The sequence below is a fragment of the Phyllostomus discolor genome, chromosome 5 (assembly GCF_004126475.2).
Source record: "Phyllostomus discolor isolate MPI-MPIP mPhyDis1 chromosome 5, mPhyDis1.pri.v3, whole genome shotgun sequence".
NCBI lineage: Eukaryota > Metazoa > Chordata > Mammalia > Chiroptera > Phyllostomidae > Phyllostomus > Phyllostomus discolor.
The window spans coordinates 55,267,888-55,295,554 of record NC_040907.2 but is presented as its reverse complement, the minus strand read 5'-3'; the positions used below and the strand labels follow the sequence as shown (position 1 = coordinate 55,295,554).

The 27,667-nt window shown below is 41.5% G+C and overlaps 1 protein-coding gene across 1 annotated transcript in view; it reads right to left on the bottom strand.

The window, feature by feature from the left end:
• Window positions 1–1,522: 1,522 nt before the first annotated feature.
• LOC114496618 (serine/threonine-protein kinase TNNI3K) overlaps window positions 1,523–27,667 on the bottom strand; it is a 279,002-nt gene continuing 252,857 nt past the window's right edge. Inside the window, exons 24-25 of the mRNA XM_028512225.2 lie at window positions 5,719–5,798; window positions 1,523–2,150 (exon numbers count right to left, since the gene is read on the bottom strand). Of these exons, the coding sequence (XP_028368026.1) occupies window positions 2,074–2,150; window positions 5,719–5,798 (157 nt within the window). The 3' untranslated portion in view covers window positions 1,523–2,073. The remainder of the gene's footprint in view (window positions 2,151–5,718; window positions 5,799–27,667) is intronic.

Below are 27,667 nucleotides of genomic sequence, written 5' to 3'. Positions count from 1 at the left end.
CCAGCACAGTCCTGGTTATACACGCATTCGGCATTCCATCTGCTGGGAATCTTTTGGCTAAAACTAGTATTAATGTATGCATGTATTTTTACTTTTTTTAACTTTCTAAGATATTCCTTTCAATTCAACTCATCAGATGTTTCATTTCTAAAGTGTTCCAGGCTCAGTGCAGGCTCATTCCTTAAGAGGAATAGAGGGAGAGCTGTGGACACAGATGCTCTTTAACCCAGTCCCTTGTTCTTGACTTTGCCAAAGGCTTTATACCTGTATGGCCACATCAGGTTCTTCTTCCTGCTTATTATAAAGCCCCTTGGCAATTTGTTTGGTGGGATGGAGTACCCACAACTCCAGAATAATTGGGTGGGGAAATGAAAAGGCTCGGGGCTAAAAAAGGATAGATCCAACTGAAGTACCATGGCTTTAACTTCTACCTCTGGGTTACATTGGACTATCCCGGAGCTACTGAGCATGCAGGTGGGGACTTTCAACTTTGCAACTACAGGTCGTGAGAAAAGGCTCGGATGGATTTTAGAGGTAGGTTGTTGTTATGATAGAAATTGCCTTCAAGAAACATACAGGGTGTGGAAAAAGTAGGCTTACAGTTGTGAGCATGTGAAACACAGAATTTATCTTTGTATCAGTATTTATTAATTATTGTATTATTTTCCTCGAGACGACTGTAAACCTACCTTTGCTCCACCCTGTTATTTTCTAACGGGGGTGGGGGGAGGAGAGGATGGAGGAGCTTGCCAAAGACCTTCAAGGAGAAATCAGCACTTCTATTCAGTTCTATTGGCAACTGAGTCCACATTACTCATGGGGGAAAAGCAGATGTGCCTACATGCAGCCTGCCAGAGTCAGGCTCTATGTTCTTTCTGCTGCTTTTCAGGCCCCTGGTTGTCCTCTCAGGATTTAGAGCAGTGCTTCTCAGCCTGGGGTGATGTTGCCCCCCAGGGCACATTAGAAACATCTGGAGACATTTTTGATGGCTGCAACTTAGAGGAGCTGCTACTGGCATCTGGGTGGTGGAGAGGCCATAAAGCTGTAAAACATCCCGCAGTGCACAGAAAAGCCCCCACAAGGAATACCCCCTCCAAAATGTCAATAGTGCTGAGATCTAGAAACGCTGGTTTAGAGGGTACCCAACCTTCCTTTACTAATTTCATATCTCCTACCGAGATTAAAAGTAGTAATGAACACACTGAATTCTTAAGGTTTCCTGTCTGTTTTTTTCCAAGTCTGTATTTCAATGGCAAAGTTATTTTGTTTGGTGGAAGCAGTCCTGTCTTCCTGGTTGGAAGGAGCCTGGAGGGCAGAGATCTCAGCTCAGATACCCTCCCAGGGCACTGTGTCAGACTCGGGCACAAATGGTGGGTTTGCATTTATGGGCCAGTTTCACAACTGCACCAATAGTATTTACAACATCTGGGATGGACAGCAACAGGTGACCAAGCACAGCAGAGTATTTGGGAAGATGCAGAAAGGAAGCTACGTAAGTAAGTGCTGCACTTATGTAAGCTTCCTGCTCCGAGGGTCATGGCTTTTTCTTCCTGCCAGTATGTCTTAAAAAGATGTACTCAGTAGAAGTCTTGTTGAAATGAAACACACTTTTGAATCAATTTTGTGTGCCACCAAAGAATCTTTAATGACAGAGCTGGACACTAGGAGTAACATAATGAAATAAGAAAATAAATAATATTCTAGGAAAGCAAATCCACGGCTCTCAAAAACAAGTCTACATCATTCAGTCTAAGAAAACATAGTAATGGTTAAGTGCCCACCATAGACTTAGGCCTCCCTCTCCTAGGAACAAAATACATTTATTTTTTTTATTTACGAAATTAAAACCAATTCTTCAAATATATTCTGTCTTTTTTTCCCCATTTCATTCCCTAGCTATGAACCCAAAGCTCAAGTTGTGGTAGGGAATTAAATAGGACCGGCATAAACAAGCAAATTTAAGGAGAATTTAGAGGGTAAAAATAAAACATTGTGTTTGAAGCAAGTCTGCCATGGTTGGAATCATTGTGTCTGTTTGGGGGAAAACTCTCCTTCGGTGTACGCAGAATGTGGTCAGCTGCTGTCCTCAGAGCCGCCACTGTTCCGGCAGGAATAAAAATGCATAGGGCTCATGGGATCAGACACGTAGCCTGTGTGAGGAAAAAGGTTCAGGTGTCACTCATTGGCCTTTTAGTCCATCTCCCCTTTTTCACCAGCCCCACCCAGGGCCCTGTGCAGCTCCCAAGCAGCTTCTCCTGGCTCATGTAAACTGAGTTGGGACAAGAGTTGCCAGCACAACCAACATAGACATCTGTTTTGGACCCAAGTTGGCCAGGTGGCATACTGAATTTGGAGTAAAGAAGGGCACAGTTTAGAAAGATGTTATATCATGATAGCTAACAACATGGGCTTCCATGTCAGGCAAACCTGGGTTTAAACCCTGACTTCTCTGTTCACTGGTTCTGGTGTGGCAGGAAAAGAAAACTCCAAAAGTTTCTTATGCTCTGTAACTGTAACACTTGCAAAATTTCACACAGGACTGTAAAAGCAGACAAGTCGTAACCAAAGCAACCGCCAGTTACTCAAGGTCGTACACAGACTCCCATGATAAGCTCCTGTGCTCTGTAGCTTCTGCAAATTCCTCCTGCGTTTTCCCTTTGTCTCCCATATAAGGTAGCTGGACCTAACTTCCGCATTCAGCTTCTGTAACCTTGCTTCGCCACGTAGGTAGGGAGCCCGGGACTATTTAAACCCCGGGAGAGTGAGGATCGGTGCTCAGAGGATTTGGATGTTAACCACCCCCTCTGGGCCCCCGGGTAATAAAGTTTGTGCTTCGTTATCTCCCCGCGTGTGGGTGGATTTTCCACAACACTGGGACATTTGTCAACTTAACCTTTCTAAGCCTTGTGTCCTCATCAGTAAATGGGAGACATCATAGTACTTACTCATAAGGTTGGTAAGGCACAGAAGTCAATTAGGACAGGGTCTGACACATAGTGAATGCTAAAAAAAATGATGGCTAAAGAAAGGAAGGCAGAGATAGCAGTAGAGAAAAAGGAAGGAGCCATTTTCTGGAGCAGGTTGGCTCTGGTTGGTGTTTTATTCTACCTAAGAGCCAGGTTCTTAAGTGCACATGAATGCTTAGATCTAAAACTCAGTGGTATTTGAAGCAATAGCCCTGAATGTGTCCAGAAAATGGAGCTAGTGGCTCAGGATGCAGCCACTGTGCTAAAGAACTCTCAGGACGTGTGCAGGGAAGCAGTTACCTTTGCACTCCGAGTAAGGAAGCTATTCACTGCTTATGGGAAGATGGGCAAATTTGTCAATAGCTTTTGCTCCCCTTTGATAGCTGAGTTTTCAGCAACTCAGCTATCTACATTTTCATCAAGACATCTAGCAATATGCAGCTGGATAGGCGTATTAATTTTCATAAGAAAGCTCTCTGTTGGAATCTCTTAGGAAGCACATAAACTCTCTTGCTGGGAAATGCTACAGCTGCTGATGCTGCTGATGCTGCTGAGCACCCTCCTACAGTGAGCCTGGCCCTGGTCAGATCTACGGAAGGTGGGGGCTGAGATAAGGGGAAGTGGGATACACATTCTCCAATCCTAATTCTGGGTGGGCTCAAACAAAATCTATACCCGAGAGCAAACGTATTTCCTTTTATCCAACCAGAAACTGTGACTTCATTCAGGCATAGATAGATGCTTTAAAAGGTTGTAGTACTTTTATTACTATAATCCACCTTCTGATGTACTGCATGAGGTTTACTGGCTTACAACTCTCCAAAGCCTCTCTCTCCCCACAGCACTCCAGCGGAAATCTGATTGTGAGCGCACCGCCCTCCAGTGTGGGCAGGCTCTCCTTCAGGGAGGTGTAGCAAAATCAGCAGGGCATGGATGCCAACATTTATTATTGATGCCATTGTTGCCAGAGTTGAAGGGCAGACGTGTTGCACTTGGGTAGCCACTCAGCTTGAGAGGCACTCAAGTGAAATGTGACCGCAGGCATTAAGAAAAGACTGAACCACGTCTGCACGTTTTGTTACTTTAGGGTGAAAAGTTTCAAGTACAGAGAAAATAGCTACGTACTTGATTTTATCTCCATTCTTTAGCAGGGCTCTTTGGGGTGGGAGGCCAGGGAGAAGAAACAGTTCCTAAAGTTGCTGTTATACCACAATTGGTTTATGAAATGGAAATGGAGGACAGTTAAAGGGTTCTTTTTTTGCAGTGTGATGTTCCTAGTGGAAGATGTTAGATCCATCTTCTTTGTCTATTGGGGCTCTCACTCCATCCAAACAACCTCATGTTTTCTTTTACCCTCGGTACAGGGATGCGTAGAAGAACCCAACTTTTATATTATTGCATCACTTTGTCTTGCTTCTCCATTTTGAGGAATTCTATTCAAAGTCTTATTCCTTTATGAAACTGATCATTAAGCTAAAGAAGTGCTTCTTCTTGAAACTGTACCATGAAAGGAAAGGCTGCTGATGAGAGCACACCTGGCAAAGGCTGCCCTATACTTTGTGGTTGCGCAGTCAGAGCTCTAGAGGTGTGAGAAAGTGGTATCTAGGACAAGCATGATGATGGGACACTTCGAGCATATTTCCCCCTGCGACTGGACTGGCCGACTGTGTATTAACGCTGATGCTATAAAGCACTAGGTTGCATTCTAGACACGTGTTGGGGGTCAGAAGCCAAAGTTTCCTGCCTTTAATATGGTCCTGAGTAGTTTGCATCTATCCAGAATAATTTTTTCCTCTGTTTCTTAAAAGCTCCCTAATGCCTTAGGTGATGATACTCCACAGATGAGGTGCATTGGCGAGGATCCCAAAGTTGAGGGTCTCCAGGCTCCATCACCCCTTAACTCAGAGCACCTGGGACACAGCCTCCAATTTATTCTTCCCCAAACCCAGTTCTTGTAATAAAGCTGATGATCTCTGTATGACATACACTGTTTTCAGTTATCCAAATTGTCAGAGGAAGTTCTAATGAATAAATGAGTGCATTGTGCTAAAATTCCAATTAAATAGAGTCTCTCAGGCTGAGGACATCATTGGCCTAGCACATTAATGTGGCAGCTGATGAGAAGGACAATTGTCCATCCTCTGGCTTGAGGGTCCTGCATAAAACTGTGTTAACTATTTCAAAGAACTTTATTAATATTACTTATTTTCAAAGTAGTCCTGTGCAAGATGGATCCCATCAGTGATACCCTCACTTCCTCTCCAGCTTTTTGAGGAAATGGCCGGGTTTACCTTTTACCCTTGGGTACTTGCTAAAGGGGAAGCATTTCCCCAGCACATGATGTAATTGTGGAAACTCATTTCTTGTCTTTCCCCTCCCTCCCTGCATACCTGTGATGTGGGGCTTAGAGGCAGTGGACTCGGTAAAGGCAGCAACAAGGTGTTTGAAATGTCATGAGATGCAGAAGGTTATTCTCATAAGAGGTGTACATTTCCCATGTGCACACATTCTAACATATACTTGCACATACACTTACACACTTATGCACACACACTGTCACACATTATTAAACTTAAAGATAAATGTAGAATTACATTTCAACTTCAAGATCAAATTTTGAATTTTTATAATATTTTAAAAACATCCTTCATTTCTAGTTATTACAAAATAGAATTTTTCCTCCTCATTATCAAATAAAGTATCACCTACCTGAGCAGTTTCCTTAATCAGCCTGAAGAAGGCATACACTTACCGTATTTGTCGATGGATGAGAACTGAAGACTTCTCTTCATCTCCTCCAAAGACAGGCCTTGAGGGGAGCATGGTCCAGCACTGAAAATTCAAGGAGACACACAGTTTCACACTGTGAAAACCACGGTGGTGGTTTGCTAATAACATTTTCATAAAACAGATTTATTCACTCAGCATAGATCCCAGAGTACTGGGAAGCTGATGCGAAGGTGTTTCTGTCTTACAAGTGGCGAACTGGGGAAGCATTCAGAATGAGAGTAGCCCCCACACCCATGTTTTTACTGTCCATGGTTTTAGTTCCCCACAGTCAAACACAGTGTGAAGATATTAAGTGGAGGATTTCAGAAATAAACAATTCATAAGTTTAAAACTGCGTGTTGTTCTGAGTAGTGTGATAACACCTCTCACCACCACACTTTGTTCTGCCTGAACATGAACCATCCATTTGCCTAGCACATCCACAAAATGTTATGCACTCCTTAGCCAGTTAGTAGCCATCTTGGCTATTAGATTTACAATCACAGAATCACAGAGCTTGTTTTAAGTCGCCCTTATTTTATTTAATAATAGCCCCAAAATGTAAGAGTGGTTTAAACTTTATCATAAGTATGTGCATACAGGAAAAGACACAATATAGATAGGGTCTCATGTATCTGCGATTTCAGGAAGCCATTAAAGATCTTGGAATGAATCCCCCGTGGGTAAGGGATGGGGTGGGATGGGAGGGCTCCTTTATTTGGAGTAAGTCAGATCCAGGAGTGAGTCCTGGCTCTTCTAGCTAGGCTATAGTTCCTAGCTGTGTAACCTGGGGCATGTTACCCTTTCTTAGTTTCAGTTTATTTCAATGGGATAAGTACCTAAATGACTTTGAGTTTGTTTTAATGATTAAATATCACAATAAGGGGTACTGAATCTAAAATGCTTACAAGCTTTACTTAAAAGGAACTAATAACCACAAAATTATTATACTCATAATAACCAATTAAAAAACACATCCCAAAAGGTATTATTATTATTATAGCAATTATAAGAGATAGTGATAATAATATATATTGCACGATTCCTATGTATTAATCATTTACATATATCATCTCATTTAGTATTTATCACTATCTTATCATTACCAGAAAAAGTTCTCTCCATCTCAATTACTGGCACCACATTCTTACTTGAGCCAACATTCTTGGAACCATACTTGGTGCCTTTCTTTTTCCCACATCTCTCACCTAATTCAAATCTTTTTCACTCTGCTTCAAAAATGTAACCTTAATCCATCCATCTTTCTCTTCCTTCAAGGTCTGGGCCATATAATTTCTTCTTGTCTGGACCTCTGCAATTTGGCCCTAACTGATCTTCCTACTTTTATTCCTGTCCCCTTACAATCCATTCTCTGTGTGTTATCCAGAGTGATCCTTTCTAACTACGAAACAGGTTAAGCCATTCACTTACTGAAAACCTTCCACTGGCCTCCCAGTTCATTTAGAATAAAATACAAAAGCTTTACACTCACCTACGGGGCTTCAACAGGTGCTCTACTCCCTGGCTCTTGCTAAATACTTCTTTTGGGTCTTTTTTTTTTCTGTCCTATGAACCCTTCAAGCTCCTTCCCAATCCAGAGCTTTTGCATTGTAAACTCTGCTTGGAACGCTAAATGAATCCAAGTCCTGTTTGGCTGAACCCCTGTCCTGCCTTCACCCGTGACAGGCTGCTCTGCCAGTCAGGCCTCAGGTGGCATGTCACATCCTCAGAGAGGCCTTCCTGGGCCAGCGTCCCAAAGTGGCCATTCCCCTGGCTACAGTCACTTTCTATCACATCTATCAACATGCTTTTCTCTTCCAGAACTATATAAAATTAGCTTGCTTGTATATCCATTTATTTACATACTGCCCATATCCTTTCACATGATGAGGTGGGAAGCCTCCTTTGTTTCCTGCTGTATATTCAACACTCAGAACAGTGCTTGGCACATAGGAGAGGCTAAAAAGATAGTGTTTTTTAAAAGAAGATTTAATTAAGTAATAGACCCCTAAATGATGTCCTTCTTTCTGGTTGCTCAGTCCTCCCCTCTGCAAGGTCTCCCTGGCACAAAAATCCTCCCATGGCACTCCACTGCTCCCCACAGCTGCTCCTCAGGCTGACGTTCTAGTTCTTCTGCAATCGAGTCCTGCTTGCATTCCGCGTGGATCTTCTGTTCCACAACCCCTGTTAACCAGTTTAAGCCACAGTAATAGGTTTGAGCTTTCCAAACATACCTGAATTTTCCCTCCTCCATGGTGGTAGCTGAGCTGCTCCCACTACTTGAATCTGCCTGGTGACAGTATTTTTATTTCTTACATGGAGTGGTATGCTGTTCTGGATAAGAAGGAGCATGCTGGTGCCAGACTCCTTAAATTTAAATCCTGGCTCCTTCATTTACTTGCTTTATAACCTTTGACAAGTTTATTTAACTGCTCTATGCCTCAGTGGATGCAACTCTAACAATGGGAATACAACAAGACTTATAAGGTTAAATATAAAAAGTAAAAGAATTGAGCCCTGGCTGGTGTGGCTTAGTAGATTAAGTGCTGGCCTCTGAACCAAAGAGTCACTGGTTCGATTCCCAGTTGGGGCACATGCCTGGATTGCAGGCTAAGCTCCCAGGAGGAGGTGCACAAGAGGCAACCACACATTGATGTTTGTATCCTTCTCCCTCCCTTTCCTTCTAATATAAATAAATAAAATCTTTTTTTTTAAAAGGAAGGGTCCAAAAAAAGAATTAAATGAATTAATAAATTTAAAGTCCTTTGAAGAGTACTAGCATTGTAAGTACACAATAAATGTTACTTATTTTGGTTATTCATCAAGGTCCAACTCAAAGACAGCATTTCTTTGACGTCCTCCTGGAAACCCCCAGTCAGAATTCCGTATGCTTCAGAACTTTGTATTTTTTTCATAGGGCTTATCAGAGCCTGTCTTGGTGTAGAATGATCTGCATGTGTGTGCTGGTGAACCCCCTAAACAGAACACTCTTGAGGGACAGAGGCTCCATCTAAGATCTTTGGATCTCCCACAAGGCTTAGTTGGTACTTTGTAAATAGTCAAAATAATGCAAGTGTGTTAAATAACATTATTGCCAAATGTTGACTTGTGAAGTTAGATTTCTCTAAACTCCCACAATTAATTCACTGAGCTGCCTTAAAAATGACTGCATGTTTGGCTTCACTTTCTTAAGCTATAAAGGAAAGATGTTTTTTTCTTAGAGGAAAGTAATGATTAAAAAGAAGAAGAAAAAAGTATTGATTGAAAGTGGGACATGCTGTGATGTCAGTCAAAATTAAATGGCAAACCACACTCAGTTCTGGGCAATAGAATGTCATTCAAAGAATTTTTCAAAATAAAATATACCCTACTAATACCTGCAACCTCTTTAGCACCCGAGCTCCTTTTAAGAAATGTGCTGCACACAGTAGTCTTGGCAACAACAAGATAATAGAGAATAAATATTTTATCATCAAAAAGGCTATCTGGTTTCCTATGAATAAAAGCCCATCTCCAAGCTGTCTTATTCATTCAGTTGCTGAATGCAATTTGTGCCAGGGGACTTAACCTTCCTGCCCAAGAGATACCACGTAGTCTGGCTCCGGATGCTCTGAGCAGGATGACAGACAGATGGAAGCTGAGCACATCCATGTCTAACAAAGTAGAAGACGCCAGACCCTGATCAATGGAACCAGTTGTTCTCAACCCATGTGCATCCCAACTTCAGCAGAAGTTTCACACAAGCCCAGAGTTTAAAAAGAAACAGCAGGACCTGTGTTTGCTGAAGCTGTGGTCAGTGGAAACAGGCATTTCCAGTGATGCAGCTGCACCATGAATTCAATGAAAGTAAATGTGAACTAATGGCAGGTAAGAAGGGCACTCAATTGTGCAGCATTTCCATATTACTGTTTGACTAGGTAGGCTTCTTTGTGCTAAAAGGATAATATACATCATACAGAGGCATATATGTGAATAATATATAATAATATATGAGGAATTTTATGTACACTTTTATGAGAATGGAATAAAATTTTCTCTCTTAAAAAGAATAAGATAGTCTTTAGGTTAGTTTTTGAATACTATCACACAATGATACATCTTATTTTAGGGTTAAAGAAGTTTTAGGATAAATGGTTCATATAAGCTTTGTGATGGTTCACATAAGCTTAAGATGAACATAAACATCAGCCATTGTCTTTTACGAAGTTGCACTAGGGAACGAACAATTTATCCAGAATGCAGAGCAGAACTGAAGCTGAAAAAAAAATTTCTTTCTTCTCAATCCATGTTTTATGGGTATAGACTACATAGAAGATTGTCTGCTAATTAGAACAATTCATACCCAAATAAATCCACGTGTGTAATTTGTACTTTGGTGTGTGCATGCTACTTAGGCCTGTACAAACTAACACGTTTGCAAATAGTCTCCTGGTCTGTAAGTGAACTCATGTACCCTAACCAAAGACAACGGGGCATTCAAAACTAAACTATGGGGCTCTTTTGGCTGAAATGAATGCAGAGATAATGATGCTTATGACAGGCACATTTAGCAAAAAAAAATCCAGTGAGAAGTAAATCAATGTGTATATAAGATTGCAGCAGAGCTACGAACAACAGGAGAAATGCTCACTTGGGTTTTGCAAAGCAGGAGTAAGGCAGAATCTGAAAACCAGACAAATGGGTTAATATACAGTCTAGACAAAATTCAAGAAAAGCAATATTAAAATAGAGTTTTTCTGTACACTTAAAAAAGTACTGATTACTGGGAGCTATCATGGGTTCAGTAAGAAAAAAAAGCTACGCTACATTTGCGTTACTTCTCTGTGGCAAGAATGCATTTAAAGGGGGACCGCATACACTGGAACACACATCTGGATTTTTGCAGATCCTGGACAGAGTTTCTCCTGATTGCTCTGTAACTAAGCAGGGGAGAGCTGTGCCAGATAAATGGTTAGATTGGATCATCACTTGTTGATATCAAGAACCGATACAAATTTCAGGTAGGTGAAATTACCCACAAGGTTAAGTTGAGCCTTAGATGTTAGGAGTATTTAAAACAAAATAGCCTATATCCTAAAGTTAGAACTGTCCAAGAATAGACTGAGTTGTTCCATAAGGGGGTACTGTCCAATTCCTGGAACTGTTCAAACTGTGGCTAGAACATCAGATGGCCTGGGGTGCTGCAAGAGGGATGTAAGTGTCCACCTGGAGGTCTCATGACATGATGTCCTAGATCACTCTATTTCTTAACAGTCTGTGGTTCTTTAGAAAGTACTCAGCTTTGATATTCTGGAAAGGCAGAGTGAGATTTCACAGTCCCCACTTACGTAGAAGATTTTTATCTTCTTTATTTGAAGTATCTGACCTCTGGACAGGGCTGAATGCCAGATTTCCACACATATGCTGCAGCATACCTGGCTACAGCTCAAGGTATTGTTTGTAGCTTTTTGTGTATACATATTTCATTTGATATGGTGGCTGAATTGTGCTATTTGCCTGAAGGAACCATGCCCTTCAGTGCTCTATTTCAAAGGAAGAACCACATTGCCATCTAAGATGAAGCAAAGGGAAAGTGTGGAGAAATCATTTTCACATAAATACATTATTAGGAATTTGAATGACAGGTTAGATTGTGTATGGTTGGTTCTGAAATATCCAGACTGGCTTCAAAGATTTTATATAAGATAAATGTAGAATATTCATGTTGCAATACCTGAGGTGTGGAGAAAATCCTAAAACACTATGTTATCTTTTAATCCAGAAAGGTATGTTTTTAACAAGGTGCAGGAGGCTATAAGGAAAATTCTGTCAGAAGAGACTGCTTCAAGGAACTGTGGCTCCCCCTCTCTAGAGGGTGGTAGCAGGCAGTGCCACATCGAGTCCTCATGGACCCATTTAGAGCCTCCAAGTGACCAGTATTAAGGCTCCCAAATACAGCCTGCCAAATGCTTCCGGTATTACAGCAACTAATCATGGTTTTGGCTGTGGGATTTCATGAATTCTCAGAATATTTACTAGTGCTGTAATTGCTTCTGACTGAATGGCATTCCTAAGAAGACTTCAGATGGGCATATAGTCCAAAAGGAACCAATTTTATCACATTTGTCCAAGAGCGGTTTTTGCAGAGCTGGGAACTTGGATTTGGTGAATTATGGATACATCTAGTTTACGTGGCTTGAAAGCAAGAGTGAAATTAAAACCACCACATAAAAATAAAGACCTAGAACATTAAATTCTACTATAATGATATAATAATAATAATTCCTTAGATGTGCAAAGGGCTTTATAGCTTACACATACTTTTCTATTGATTAGCTTAAAGCATTTTTACTTTATGAGGTAAGAGTGAGGTGTCTGGGAAGGCATTAATTTTACCTCCATTCTATGCAGGTGGAAAGTTAGGCTCGGAAAGTTAGGCTCAGAAAGTTTGAACAATGTATGCGACAGCATTAGTAACAGGCAGAGTCAGAACTTGAACAAAAGATGTTCAAATTTCCAGTTCCACATTCTTTCTTCTAAAATACACTACTAAAATGTAATCGCAGCCCACATCAAACTATTGGTCTGCTATCATATGAGAAGCTCACTGAATTGGTGATGGGTACAGAGTTTTAGACCATTTGCCTATAAATTCCTTCTAGAGAAATATCCCTCATTATCCATCATAGAGAGAGCAGATCAGCTTTCTTTGGGTTTTGCTTTGTTAGATTGTATAAAAATTATACTTTCCCCTGTCCAACAATTTCATTTAGAAAGTTTAGTGTGTGTGTCTCTGATCTTGTGTAAGCTTTTCTAAGCTGATCTTGCATGGATTCCTCTCTCAAATCACTGTCCTGGCTATATTGAACAGAAAACCATGAGGTTACTAGTGTGATTAAAGACTTCAGGCAAATTTTTCTTCCATTCAAGATGGTCCAATTAGTTTTGATGCAACTGAAAATGCCCTTGGGCTACTTGTAACCTGGGTGATTTGGCCATTTGGACTTTGCATAAAGCAACATCATCCAAGGCCTCACAGTTTTGCAAATGTGCTTCGTGGTTTGTTGGTTCATTTGGCCATCTGTCATAAGGATGTTACCTACATAAGAACATTATCACGAGGATCAGTACCACACACACCCTCATCCCCTTCCTCAGGAGGAACATATCCAAGTTAGGAGTCACTTCTTTCACTCAAAAGCAAACATATACAAATAATGCCTAACCAGAATTTCAGTTCTTTGACACTAATCTATAGGACTAATACAGAAAGGTGGAGAAACAGCCCTCTGAGATCCCTCATACAGGTGTTTACACAAGGAAAATTAATGCTTTGTCATAGAAAAGGCTACTAGAGTCATCAGGCTGTTCCTTTTGGCATTCAGCTGAAAACAAATAGGTCTATTTAAAACAGGTCTGTCGGAGGGATAAATGCCCTTCTGCACAACGTCTCTCTGTGCTGCACACCTTTTCTCTGGCTTGAAGAGAAAGACTCTATTAGAAACGGGATCACCTTTGGCCTAACTTCTAAATAGCCGTCAGACTCTTATGAATAAGCATTTGTTAATTTATCAGTTAAGTTCAGCATATTTATTTATTCATCCTTTCACTCTGGTTATTTTCAAAACATTATTTTGTCTTTGTCAATATTCCCTACTTGATAATGTCCTAAATTAAAATAAATTTATTGCTCCCATTACAGTGAATGGGCAATGGCCAAAGTCTTTAATGAGGTCAGAGGTCAGTACAAAATATCTCTTTTAGGAAAATCAAAGCCATCAGCTTTCTTTCAGTGGCAAATGTCCCCAGGCTGTAAAAGGACTGAGAGACTTGGCAATGGGTCATGGCTCTATTTGAGCCATTAGGCAAATATCCAAGGTCTCAGCTCCCCCATTTTCAAAGGAAAAAGCAATTAGGCAAAGAATTATGAATAAGGAAAAATGCAGTGAGAACTGAAAATGTGTATTAATTCTTTGATGGCTCATAAATCATTAATATGCTCACCAGTAACCTAACGCCACCACCCCTTCTCAATTTAGTTATTCTTGAAGCAGGTATAAATGAGTCAGTTGTACAATACAGCAGGCGAATGCCTTGACTGCTAAACTGAGGAATGTGATTTAACATTTGTTCTTACTATCATCCAAGAAAAGGAAAGCATTTAAAATTTTAGAGCTCTGAGATCTAGTTAACATGACGGTTATGAAGCTCACTCCTCACTTTTTCATTTTCCCACCTCCCATTTATTTAAAAAAACTGTATTTATTTATTTTTAGAGAGAGGGGATGGGAGTGAGGAAGAGAGGGAGAGAAATATCAGTGTGAGAGAGAAATGTTGATCTGTTGCCTCTTGTATGTGTTCTGACTGGGACTGAATCCTCAACTCAGGCATGTGCCCCGAGTGGGAATAGAACTGGTGACCTTTTGCTTTGCAGGACAATGTCCAACCAACAACACTGGTCAGAGCTCTAGTCCTCTTCGACGGTTTTTATTTTTATTGTTAAGGAGAAAAAGGAAACTAAAATCTGTTGTGTACCTGCTAAGTACCTTACAAACTTTATTCCATTTGCTCCACCTAAAAGCTCATTTTACAGATGAGGAAAAGTAGGCTCAGAGGGCCTAAGTCTTTGTCCAGGATCATACAGCAATAATCCAAACCTTGGCCAAGCAGTATCCAAATCTGCTGCTTTTCCCACTTAACTTTTTTGTGTTGGCTCTAGAAATAATTCCCAAATTTATATGCATAATGTTGTCACTTCCTCTCTCAGTGGTTGTTCATCAAGCACAATGTCAGGTGCTGTGCTAAGTGCTAAGGATACAGATATGCATGTGATGGATTTTACTCTCTGGGGTAAACAGAAATGTAGGCATGTATAGGTAAATTTCAGTGCCTGGGAACCTGGTTCATGCTCTAAAATGTACCCTCCCTACACACAAGAAAAGGACAAGCATGAGTTCCCAAGAGCGGGGACCTCTGGGGACTGGGCTAGGGTTCATGAGGCATGTCAAAGGCCTAGGAAATCGAATGGCTTTCCTTTTGAGATATATTCATATTTCTCCAAGTATCTCTTTACTTGCTTGCATAAGAGGTTCCAGGCTTGTTTTATACATTCCTTTTCCCAGACTTGAAATCTGCCATTTCTTCAAAGCACTGTTTGCTTTTGGTGGAGAATTTAGAAATCAAGATCTAGGTGAAAAGTGTGCTGTTTCCCATTTAAGTGTTGTGCTCCTAGCCCCTCTCATTGAGTGGGCAAAGCTAGACAACATTCATGTGTATACCTATACGTGTAAACGCTTTTAGACCTCTCCCCACTCCCAAGTTATAAATTCTTATCTATACATCCACTTCTAATCCAATATCGCAGGGTTCATGCCAGCTTTCTTTCTTTCCTTATCTGTAATGCCCTTGTCTAATGGTAAGAAACCTGGTTCCCAATATCCTTAATATATTTACTTATTTGGTCAATGTCCCTGAATGTACAAACCAGTGGCTCCTTTGCTGTCACACCCCTACCCCTGGACACACACGGACACCTCCTTTACTTCATTTGGGCTCCAACATCTCATACCCACTGTTTCCATCATGTGGATGCCCTCCTTACCCTTTTGCATTCTCACACCCTTCTCTGTGCTATGCCTCACTGGCCTGACCCAAGTGGTGGGTGCCCTCCTTACCCACCTTGGGCTCCAGCACTCAGCACTGAGCTGTGTTCCTCATTCTAATCAGGTTCCACTCACTAGCACCAGCTGCCTGTGCACACTTATATCTTCTTTACCACCCTCATATTCCAACTTCTCCACACTGGACACCTTCCTGTGCAGACACCCTTCTCAAAATTCATGGAAATGCAGTGGGCCACCACCTTCCTGCGTGAACATACCTGTCACACCCCATGTGGGGCCACTGGTTTGCCACCCCCTCTCACAGTTGACTCTGACCTCCCATGTCAGGTTGCTCTCTGATATGGATGCTTTCCTCACTGTACCTGGACTCCAGAACCTTGGCTAGGCAGCCCCAAACCCCTGTGGAAATCCTTTCCTCCCTCAGCTCTGGGCCCGACACTCCATGCCATGTAGCTGCCGACCACCATTCTCACCAACCACACGGATATTTTCCACACCCGATTTAAGGTCAGACATCATGCTCTGCATCCTGTGGGGAAATTGACCTTGCTGCACCCTGTATAATGAATGGTTTTTGGACTAAACCATTTAGGAATGGAAGAGAAGGGAAGAGAGAAGAGCAATAAGGATGAACTTTTAAAAATATTAATCAGATTATATCATGTCCTTGTCCACAATCCCTGTGACCACCCAACACATATAGAACAACATCCTGATGCTCTGTCTGGGCTGATAAAGCCTTCATGGTCTGACTTCTTACCTGTCTACCTGGAACCACACTCCCCCTGCCTCCTACTCTCTGTCCACCATAGAGGCCTCCTATTTCTTCTCTTTGTTCCACCATGTGAACTCTACCTTTGCTTCTTAGTTCTCCTAAATGCCGTTTCCTTATTTTTACCATTCTCATCATGCCACCTAAACTAGCCTTCCAGTCACTCCTTTATCCCATCAGCCCGTTTGAATTGTCTGCACAGCCCTTATCACCATCCCATTTTTCTTATGTGTTTAATCATTGTTTGTCACCTCTATAGGCAGATACAATATTCTGTTTATAGACCTGACCTATTTGGGAAGTCACCTTCACAAATTTCTGTACATGCTCATAGTTTCCTGTGTCTCTATCCTTGAAGGAGGGGAGGGAGCGTTAATGTTCCTTTGACAATTCCAAGGCATGTTCCATACCCCGAGAGGTTACAAAATGAAATTAAGCCTGGGTTGCCCACAGCAGTGACTTTTTCATTAACATACTCCTTATTTACTTTCCTTCTTTCTCTTTCTTTCACTGTGCTTCTTGAGATCATGTACCAGAAAAGCAATTTACACTCAAATCCTTGTGTCATGGCCTGTTTTTGGAGGAATGCAAATTAAGATGGCCTGCCTCTCCTTAGAATATAAGTTGAGTAACAGAAGGAACATGTCTGTCTTGCTTTCTACTGGGTCTTGATCCCCAGTGCCTTAAACTAATTGTCCTATTGTATTAAATACAATACTAGTTGTACTAGTTTGTACTATTGATTTTAATACAATAAATATGTATTAAATAAATGATTGAATAAATGAATGATGATTCCTCCCTTGAAACTTTATTCATGTTTACCTGTCTGTTTACCTCTAATTCGTTGGTCAACCTCCTTCCATTTCTTTAGCCATCCTCAAGGACAGGCTGTACTACCAGCTGGTGCACGCATTAGAGCAGTGAGCTCTCAAGACTATACTTCCAGGGATCATTTCTATTGTTCGTTACTAGAGCAGTGAGCTCTGCAAAAGTCTCCCAGCTCCCATTCCCTATCCAGCCCATTTTACCCTCCACATCACTGCTGAAGAAATCTGAGAATGATTCTCTGTCAGAGCAATCAGCACCCATTCAGTGGTTCTCCGTGCAGTCTTACAGATATGAAAGTGAGTCTCAGTTTAAACCTCCCCCTCTTCTGTGATAGAAGTGATGGCCATGTGGAAAAGGAGAAGGAGCCTCAGTGGCCTCAGTGGTGCCCCACCCATTCGCTCTCATCATTGGCACAGCCCTTGTTTCATATTACATATTCATCTGATCCACAACTGGATTGTTCATGGGGAGGGCCCCTCAGAAGTTTTTGTATCCTCTGGGGCCTCACATAGCCCCTGGCATTGACTAGTCAGAGTAAATGTGTTAACTTGTGGAAGGCAGCCTTTATATTTTTCCATGGGGAGATGAGTTTCCAATGTTTGCAGTTTCAGAGCTATGTGACTTGGAATTAGTAGATTTTTTTATGTGCCCAGAGCAGAGGTCAGAAAAATTTTCCAGTAAAGGGCCAATAGTAAACATTTTAGGTTTTGCAGATCATATGGTCTCTATTGTAACTATCCGACTCTGCTGTTGTAGCTAAAAGCAGACATAGGCAACATGTAAACAAATGAGTGAGACTGTGTCCCACTAAAATTAAAAAACAACAACAACAAAAAACAAACACAGGCAGGGAGTTGGATTTGGACCATGGACCATAGTTTATCAACCACTCCTTCAGAGCAATGGATGAATCCGATGAGCGTTTCTTCCCTAATCTGCATTCCACCTCTGAGCCAAACAATTCTGTGTTAATGGAAATAGGATCTCCACTCATCTTTCATTTTGTTTATCTACAAGTTGAATAATAAAGACTAAAATGTGGTAATGGCAAAAGAGAAAAAATACATAATTTACACTTATTCAATGTTTACCATATATCAGACATGTACAAGTTGTATTCATACTTAACCCTCATTTCAACACTATATAAATGGTGATATTCTTATTTTCATCCTATGGATAAGGCATTTGAGGCTTGGAGAGCCCAGTTAACTTGCCCAAGGTCACATGGCTTGCACGTGGTTGAAGTCAAATTTGAACTCAGAATCACCTGAACCCAAGCTTTTAACTACTACTTTATAAAAATGGCCACTGGGTGGGTACATAAATAAAAATCACAAAATGAATTTTATTGGTGTAAGATGAAAGCAACAACTAGATAGGCACCTATAGAGCAGTACATATTCATTTCCCCTTTTGGTTTGATGGATGTTCAAAGTCCATCTTTGATGATATAACATCTCTAGGCTCCATTGCGTGAATTCAGATGCCTGCAAGAAATTCCACATTCTTTTGTTCTTCATGACAAGCCAGTTTGGATGGGAAGGTTTAAAACTCCCTAAACTCTTTGAACATGCAGAACATTGATCTTCACAAACCATTTGAAACACCCTAAGGAGGTTACAAATTACAAGCAATGTTTGTTTTAAGTGCATGTATGCCAAACCTCTGGGACCTTTTGCCTCATCACACAACACCAAAGCTTTTCTCTCCCACTGTGTGTATTCTTTGCTGTCAGACCCTGAATAACAAAATGGTATTATGTTGCTAGAGTGCCTTGTTCTCATGGAAAAACTCTTCTCCTGCCAATAGTGTGGGGGCTGTCTTACCCCACTTTGGTGTGATGTGCTGTGTGCTTCTCCGAACCCGGGGGCAAGCCAGGGGTTGGCATTTCCTGCTGATCAGCCTGGTGTTCCTGCCTTCTGTGTCGGTGGGAGCATGACTATAGGTTCTGTAAGAAGTGCTCTGAAACTCCGCACTGCTGGGCCTCCACGGTCATTTTCGTAGTGGTATTTATAAAGCCTTGATCGTGGCATTCCAGACCGAACATGCCTTCAGAATAGGAGCTATGCTTTCTTATTTATCTCTTAGCATTAGTGTTTGGGGCCTGGCATTATTTATCTCTCATAATATATGAAAATAATGAATTTGGTAGAACTGAACTCCTGATCATTTCTCCAGCCTCATTGCTCAGCCCCAGTCCTCTGCAGTTTGGCTGAGTGGTTGGGAGCACAAGGCCTGAGTCAGACAGAGCCAGGTTTTTGGTACAGGCACCTACACTGCATAGTTGTAGCTTCTGACCAAGTCACTTAACTTTCCTGTGCTTCAGTTTCCCTTTCTGTACAGTGGAAGATAATAATAGTACCCATCATATTTGTAGGATTTCTGTGGGGATTATGTAATAATACACATGTAAAGTATGTAGAATCCCTAGCACACATTATTCTCATTCTTATGACTGTTTCTGCCTATTGCATTCCTCTTTTCTTTCATTGGACAATGTGCTCATTTTCAGGCCTTGGCTTCCTTCTCCCCAGTACTTGACTAGTAGCCCTCTTTAGTATGTTATTTATCACAGTATTGATCACTGCTTTTTTCACTTGCTGTCTCCCCCAGTGCTCAGCCCACAGCCCGTGTTAAACAAAATATTAAATAATTCAATGAGAAGAAAGTAGATTTAAAGGTCAAGCTAATTGCCCACCATTCTTCTCAGTGCCATGAAGTACAACAAGTAGAGTGATTCTCAAGCAAAAAAGGAAAAGGGACTCATGGACCTGGACAACAGTGTGGTAATTGTGGTGGGGAGGGGTAGGTGGAGGTAGAAGAGGGTATAAAGGGGACAAATTGTAATGAAAAAATACACACACACATACACATACACACCACACACACACACACACACACACACAACAGCCCAATTATGTCAGTTCTCTACTCAGATCCTTGAAGTGGCCCGCACCCCAGTCTCAGTAAATGTCCCAGCTCTCCCAACAGCTTGCACCCCCTTCACAATCTGTCTGCCACATCCATCAATTCCCTGCATGTCTCCTACTGCTCTTCCTTATGGTCACTTTGCCCCTCAGTTGTCCTTGCTGTTCCCGAGTTCACAGACATCATTTCACTCAAGGGGTTTGTGCTTACTGTTCCCACAATCTGGAATGTTCTTCCCCAGGGGCCTGTGGTTTTCTCCTTCACTGTGTTTACATCTTTGCTGAAATATTACTTCTGGGTAAGGTCTTCTGTGACCATTCTGTTTACAATTGCAGACCACATCTCTTTCTGCATTCCTTTATTTCCCACCCCTGCTCTAAAATACTACATAATTTACTTAAAAGGAAAAGTCTATCACTCTTCTCCCTGACTAGAACAAAAGCTCTATGAGGGAAGAGATTATATCCCTGTATGGCAGAGCCTAGGGGTGTAAGCCCTGGAAAAGTATTTGATAAATAAACAAATTCATTAAATTTAAGAATAGCCATAGCCCCCAGTCTGAGAAAAAATGGAAAATCTTTTATGAGACTCTTTCTAGAGAGGTTGTGTGACTTTTTGCTAATGCATTTTCTTGTGTAGTTTTTGAATAAGAATAACTGTGTGGAGGCCCCTCAGCGAGTTACCAGTTGGACCTACCAGAGGTCTGTCCATAGCTGGTAGGACTAGGTAGCAGCCCTGGAGTCCACACAGTGCCAGGTGTAGAGCATTTGTGACACTCTGTCGGAAGAGCCAACGCCCCTCTCTGTGAGGCAGGTCCACAGAGGCATCCCCTCTGCCGGTGTCCCTAACCAGGTGAATGAGGCAGAGACAAGGCTGCTAAACACCCAACAGGCTTTTCTGAGTACTTCCAAGTACTAGCTGGGGCCAATTACTACACAGTTACTGTGTATTTTAAAGACTTCTCACATAGAAGAATTCACTGGAGACTTTGTGGACACTGCAGCAAAAATTACTGAACTGTGTCTGCGTCTGGCCATAGTAGGGCTCTTGCCAAATGCCCAGTTTTGCAAAAACACTTCTCTAGTGAAAGCAAGAGCTGCAAAATGACCCATGCCTTTGGAATTGTGGCTTGGGAGAATCTCTCTGTTCTCTTGGATACACCACCTAAAGAATATAGCAAGACACAGATATGACTATCACAGTTTTATAATTTGTGTCTTTATAAAGCCATGAGTTTCACAGTAGTGTCAGTTAGGATAATGTCTATAAAAGTGCCTTCTAAAATCGCAGGTGTTAGAACATTTTTTTCACATGTTTTTCTCATATTTAATTGCTCACTCAATCTTCATAGCAACCATGTGGGGCAGGTATTATTATTACTATGGATTGTTGTTATTATTGTGAAGAAACAGAAGGGCACAAGGGTCAGGTGATTTGTCTGAGATGACCTGGCTAGGAGTGGGGAGGAGAAGGATGAAGACACTTGCTGGGCCCATTGTTTCCTACTCCGCCATGTTGCTGCATTACAGCAAGCCTTGTGGTCTGCTGGAGTGAAGAGGTCACCTGGGGTTCTTCCCTCTCATTAATAATTTGGATTTTTCAATTTCCAGTGAACAACTGGACTTGATGTTAGGAATTCGTGCTCCTGGTTATGAACCCACAGATGCTTTGGATCATGCCGTGCTGGGTGTTATCTCTGCTCAGTCTAATCTTGAATTCCCTTTATAGGCAAAGTTTTCACTAAAGTCAGGAGCTGAGGTAAAAAGACAACACATTCTGAACCTATAAAAATACCAATTTTAATCCAGATTTGAATCACGCCATCAATATTCCAATCAGAAAATGAGTATGTTATTCTGGGATTGCCTCCTGAAATATCTTTCTCTGTCTGTCTCTGCCTCTCTAACAGACACACACACACACACACACACACACTTTCATATTTTAGACACTAAAATATAAATCACATTTTTAGAATATGAGGAAAAAAGATAGATTTTTCCTCATTTTCACGCTACGTTTAAAATGTACACTATCCTCAGGAGTAAGCCTTCTGTACTGGGTTGGGAGCATTAGTCATGCAACTCCCACTACAAATATCCCCCAAGCACCACTCTGGAAGTGTACCTCTTCGTCTGCCTTTTAATATAAGACGGCAAGCTGAAAGGAAACCGTGTCTGGGGAACGGGTAATCCGAGCTGCCGTGGGTTCCCATAGGAACGCTGGGAACAACGCTTCTCCTATTTATGCGCCCTTGCAGCAGCTGTGTCTTTTGGAGTCTGGCTCTTAGCAAGTGCAAGCAGCAGCTCCAAGCACAGAACTGCCCTAAATGTCTCTCTTTGAAGCCCTTGAGTCTACAGGCTTCTATTTGTGTCTGGCCCCGATTCATCATGGGCCTGAATGCTTCACCTGCTGTAAGTTTCCAATAGAGCTGAAGCAGATTTTTTTTTCCTTAAAGAATAATCCCTGGCCAGTGAATCTCAGCAGGACAGTTGGAAAGTGAGAAGGGTAGGAGCTAAGGCAGATAGTAATTACTTCCTGCCATCTATGTTTGGAAGGATATTGATCTACCTTCCTCACCTGGATGTTTTGCTCTATCTGGAACCCAGCTACCTATTTGGAAGATTAACAACAGTTGGATGCATAACCACAATCACTCTGGGCTTTGGAGTAGTTATGATTCATAGCAGAAATGACATTGTGAATAGACTAGCACAGATTTTAAAGAAATTTTACTTATTCTCAGGGATCCAAAACACTTAATATTTCAGTAGGAATAGTTAGAAACATTTACTCACTCATTTATTCATTCATGCATTCACTATTTGGTCCTGTGCCCCTTATGTCATAAAATATGCCATGTCTTGCTGAAATGGTCTATGCATCCACTCTGTGAGTCCAACTGGCTGAACAGTATATCCCCCTTGCTTGAAATATAAGGAGTCCTCATCAATCAAGAAGGAAGAAAGAAAAGAAATGAAAAAGGCTATATGGGAATAGCATTTAATGTAATTAATATACTATACTATACTATACTATACTATATATTTGCTTGTGTATGTGATGAGGTGAGAATTTATTGTAGTAGAATGCATATTTCACATACCAGCTAACATTGATTGAGCAGCAGCTATGGGCCAGACTTTATGTGAAGTGACTTACATAGTTTGTTTTATTAAATCCTCACAATAATCATAAAGTACTATTATTTCCCCATTTTATAGACGAGGAAGCAAATATAAAGAGGTTAATTAGCTTGGCTAACATCACACATAGGAAATGCATGGACAGAATATGAAGCCAGCCAATCCACCTGGGAGAGTGTGCTCCTCACCACTGCTGTGCTTGGCCTGCACATAGACTATAATTTCACCTCTGCAAACTCCTGCGGTGACGGGGAAAGGACATTTTTCTAAAGCTGTTCTAAGCTGAAGCTGGGGTAGCGCTGTTGCCCAAAGGAAAAACACTGCAGGATCATTGTCCGGTTAGGGCACCCAGAACCCAGAGAAGCTAGACCTGTGCTCTGAGGGTTAGGGCACGACACAGCCACGAGGACCACGGAACCTATTCCAGAGTCTCTTTACCTCCACTCCCATGTCACCACCCTTCACAACTGAGCAAGTTAAAACCTCAAAAAAACACCCTGAGAAGAATCAGCTCCACATGGACCTTCCAGGTCTAAGTTCAGTGAGGGGCTTCCCTTTCTTTTGTTAGCCTGCCTTCGAGTCCTCCACACCAACTGCTTGACATGGTACAGCTTGGGGGGGACTCTGAGCCAGCATGCTCTCCATCCACAGCCCAAGCACTGGCTGCTGCTCTCAAAGGCACCAGACTCAGAAAAGAGGTTTCTTTTGTATTTTAAGAAAGAATAACAAACAGATATCATTTGGAAACCTTGAGTCTTGAAGTTGCTGACTAATTTGAGTTCTTCAGAAATTGTACATCTTTACTGAAAAGACCAAGGTGGGCAGTGTGCTGAGGCCAAGGCTGTGGGTGATAAGAAGTGCGGCACCTTGATGGAGAACACAGGTCCCTGACATGCCTTGGACGCGGTCTCTAGTAAAGAGGACTTTATAGCATTTCTTCACTACCCAGTGGGCCATGACCCCTATACTTATGTTCCAAGCCTCCCTTCCTTCTTCGCTCTCTTTTGCTGTCAGTATACTAAAAATGGAAGCAGAATAATAAGCTTGCTGCTGCTTTAAAGTTGTGAGACAGAGTCTGTGTCAGAGGACAAGAGGGAAGCAGAAGTGCGAAGGAGACAAGCAGGGTTGGAGGAAGAAAAAGGCAGAGGGACCTGGGTGGCTGGAGCCAGGCCTGGAAGAAAGGGAGCTGCTGCCTCGGGAAGGAGAGGCACCCTTTCTCTACTTGACGCTGGAGAGAAGTGGATTCATGAAGTTTTAGGGAGGTTTGGAGGGACCAAGAGAAATGGTGGTCTCAAATTTTTCAGAAAAGTCTGAAAAGTCTGAAGCAAGGTCAAGTGAATTCTGTAAGTGTGTTTAAACGTCACACAGTCACACTTTCACACCCTGATTCCATCAATTTTTGGAAAAAATAAACTGTCGATCAAAATCCAGGTATAGATAACAAACATTTCACAATAGAATGGTGAGCATTATAAATGTTAACCTTTGGTATATCTAAGCCATAATATATCCTCATTCCTGATCTCTGCCCTCAATTTAGGAAAATTCCATATATAACATCGAATTTTCTTTTAAAGGTACATTCCACAGGATTGTTTTGTAAAACCATTTATTTTATGAAGAGATTCTCAGAAGTTTTCTGTTAGTCTTGCTTTCCTATTATTTTAGTTTAGAAAAATCAATTTAAGGACTTCTAAATATTGCACTCGTAAGGTAAGGTAATTTGTTTTAAATTGAAGACTCAATACTCTCTTAAGGATGCGTATTTGTAAACGGTGTTTTAAAAGTCCATTTAAGATTTATGAAAAAGGAATCACATAAAACTAAACGTGAAACCAAGGAATAATGCAATAATTTTGAACTTAAAAAAAACAGACATGATTTTGAACATTGTTTATATTAGAATATGAAGCCTCCATCACTGACAGTATGTTCCCCAGGTAGGCTTTACTTGGGCCAGTGGTACATACTATGCCCAGAACCCACAAACTTAGTCACGATTAGTAAACACCACTACCAGTCTAGGACAGAGCATGAACCACACTGCCATGATGAAAAGGAGGAGGTGATGGGGGATGTTAGAAAGTCAGGCAACTTCTAGAAATAAGAACAGCATCTCAGCAGAGAGAAAGAGTCTGTAGCTGCCTGTTGGATACATTGGTCCCGTAGGTGAAGAAGAAGGAAAATGTGTGGAACTCTCATAAATAAAAAACAATAAATTAAGGGAGCAAACTGTAGGAAGTTATGTGGAAATAGGAGATGAAATACACAAGAAGGTAAATCTCTCTCCTGTCCTCTAAATTGCTGTTAATGGCTCAACAGTTCTTCTAGTCACCTCGACCAAAAAGTAAAGAGTCACCTCCGATGACCCCTTTCTGTTCAATCAATCAGCAAATCCTCTCACTCCACTCCACTGGGCCAATACTTCTCAACATCTATTACCGTCTCTCTGTTTCTACTTGCCTGAGCTGAGAACCTCCTGCTCTGCCACCATCCTCTGGTACCCTCTACAAAGCTGCCAGATTAATCTTTTAAAAGCAGAACTCTGGCCAGGTCACTCCTTGCTCAAAAACTTTGAATGGCTTCCTACTGTGCGCTGGACACAGTCAAAGATGATTACTTTAAGTAACAATATCACTTAGAGCAGTGGTTCTTGATACGTGGTATCTGGACCATCAGCCTCTGCATCCCCTGGGAATTGGTTAAAAAAATACAGATTTTTGGCTCTGCAAAACACCCACCCAATCAGAAACTCTTAGAGTGGACCCAACAGTCTGTGCTTTAAGAAGTCTTCCAGGTAATTCTGATGCACACTGAAATTTGAGAAGCGCTGACTTAGTGATTGAGACCATGAACTCTGGGCCTCAGATAGTCTCATCCCGAATCCTGTCTGGTTACTGGCTGCATTCCTTACACAAGTAACTCTCTAGGCCTCAGTTTCCTCATTTTAAAAATGGGGACTAGTTAAGGTTGCCACTTTGGGTTATAAACAGCAAATCAAATGCTCAACACAGGGGCTTACCCCATACATAGCCCTCCAGAAATATCATTATTACTAGTAACTATTGCTATTAAAGGCTACCCCTACACTGATCCCAAACTACTTCCCACAGGCTGGCTCAGTTGACCCACTCACCACTCCTGGCAGGCCTTGTACTGCTAACACTGTGCCTTGTGCATATATGGGCTCCACTGTTTGGCATATGAATCAGCGAGAAGCGAATGCCAGAAAATTCCTGATGCTAATTAAGTGCCTTAGGGAAGGAGCTTAGTTTGAAATTGAATGGAGTGAAAATTTTAATGAATGTTAATGAGGCATTGATTTACTATATGACCTGAGAAAATATGATAAATCAGTTGCTTGTATTCCCATCTGTGAAATGGGATTAATGTTATTAACCTCCTTTAAAAGAATTACCCCTGCAGGGTCACTGCACATAGAAAGTGCCTACAGGTGTTGAGAATTCCTGTGATACATACGAATGAGTCCCATCTGCAGAAATGGGGACAAGCTATGAATAATCTCTATTAACCAAAGTAGGGACAATGATGTTTCTGTTTTGTTTTGAATTATCAGTGTTTCCTTGTAACTCTGCTCATTGGGACATACACTGTAAATATTTCCTTTAGACTTGTCACATTTGGAGAAAGGTTGCTAGAGAGAGTATTGTCTGTCGTGTGGTTAACAATTACTGAGATCACTTGTGAGAATTGTCAATAAGCACATGCCACCTATGCAGAATATTTTAACACTGGGAAATCCCATTAGTAAGCTGCTTTGCCCTGTCACAATAAGAGTTGGGGAAAGAATGTGGATGTATGAGGGCACATTCATTATAGCAACATAAAGATTATTACTGTATCATATTTACATATTATATTCTGTTAAATATTTTATTGTATAGTAATAAATGTAAATATTATTAAAATGACTGGAGGAATCAATGGTTTGAATTAGCAATGGGGAATATGTAATGCCATCTTCACATGTGAAGTAGACGCCATGTTATCCTCTGTCACCTGTAATGCCCCCCAAGACTCGTCATTCCTCCTTTAAACACAGCAAGATGAACTGAAGTCTGATTCTGCCAATATTATAACTGATTTCTTCTGCTACCAGGCAGCCCCTTTCCCTCTCTAGGCCACAGCAAAGAATTGCCATGGTTATCATCAATAAAAAGTATAGATATGGATGATCTAAACTCCAGGTTCCCATCCTCAGCCCAGGTCTAGCTCGAAGGTCCCCAGAGGGTGGCTTCATCAGTGAGTAAGTGGGTGATCTCTCCTGCTCCTCCTGCAGAGGCCCCTGGAGACCTCAGTGCTGCTCTGCACTCACATCCTCTGCGAAAGGCACACTCCTCCTTCTCTGCTGAGCCAGATCTCCGCATCCTGAGGGAATAAGGGAGGTACACTGGCTCCACAGGGCGTTAGGCTGTCATGGGCAAGTTACAGTGCTTTTAACAACTGAAGATCACTGTCAAGAAACAGCCAACTGAAGAAGACTAAGTTTCTGAAGATGAAAACCTCCGACTCACCTTAGATTTTATCATACTTATTGTTTGACCTTGTTCAAACGACCTTGTCAGATCCAGCTTTTAATTATTTCCATCAGTGCTCTGTCTCTAGCCTTCACCTGTTGTCTCTGCCCGC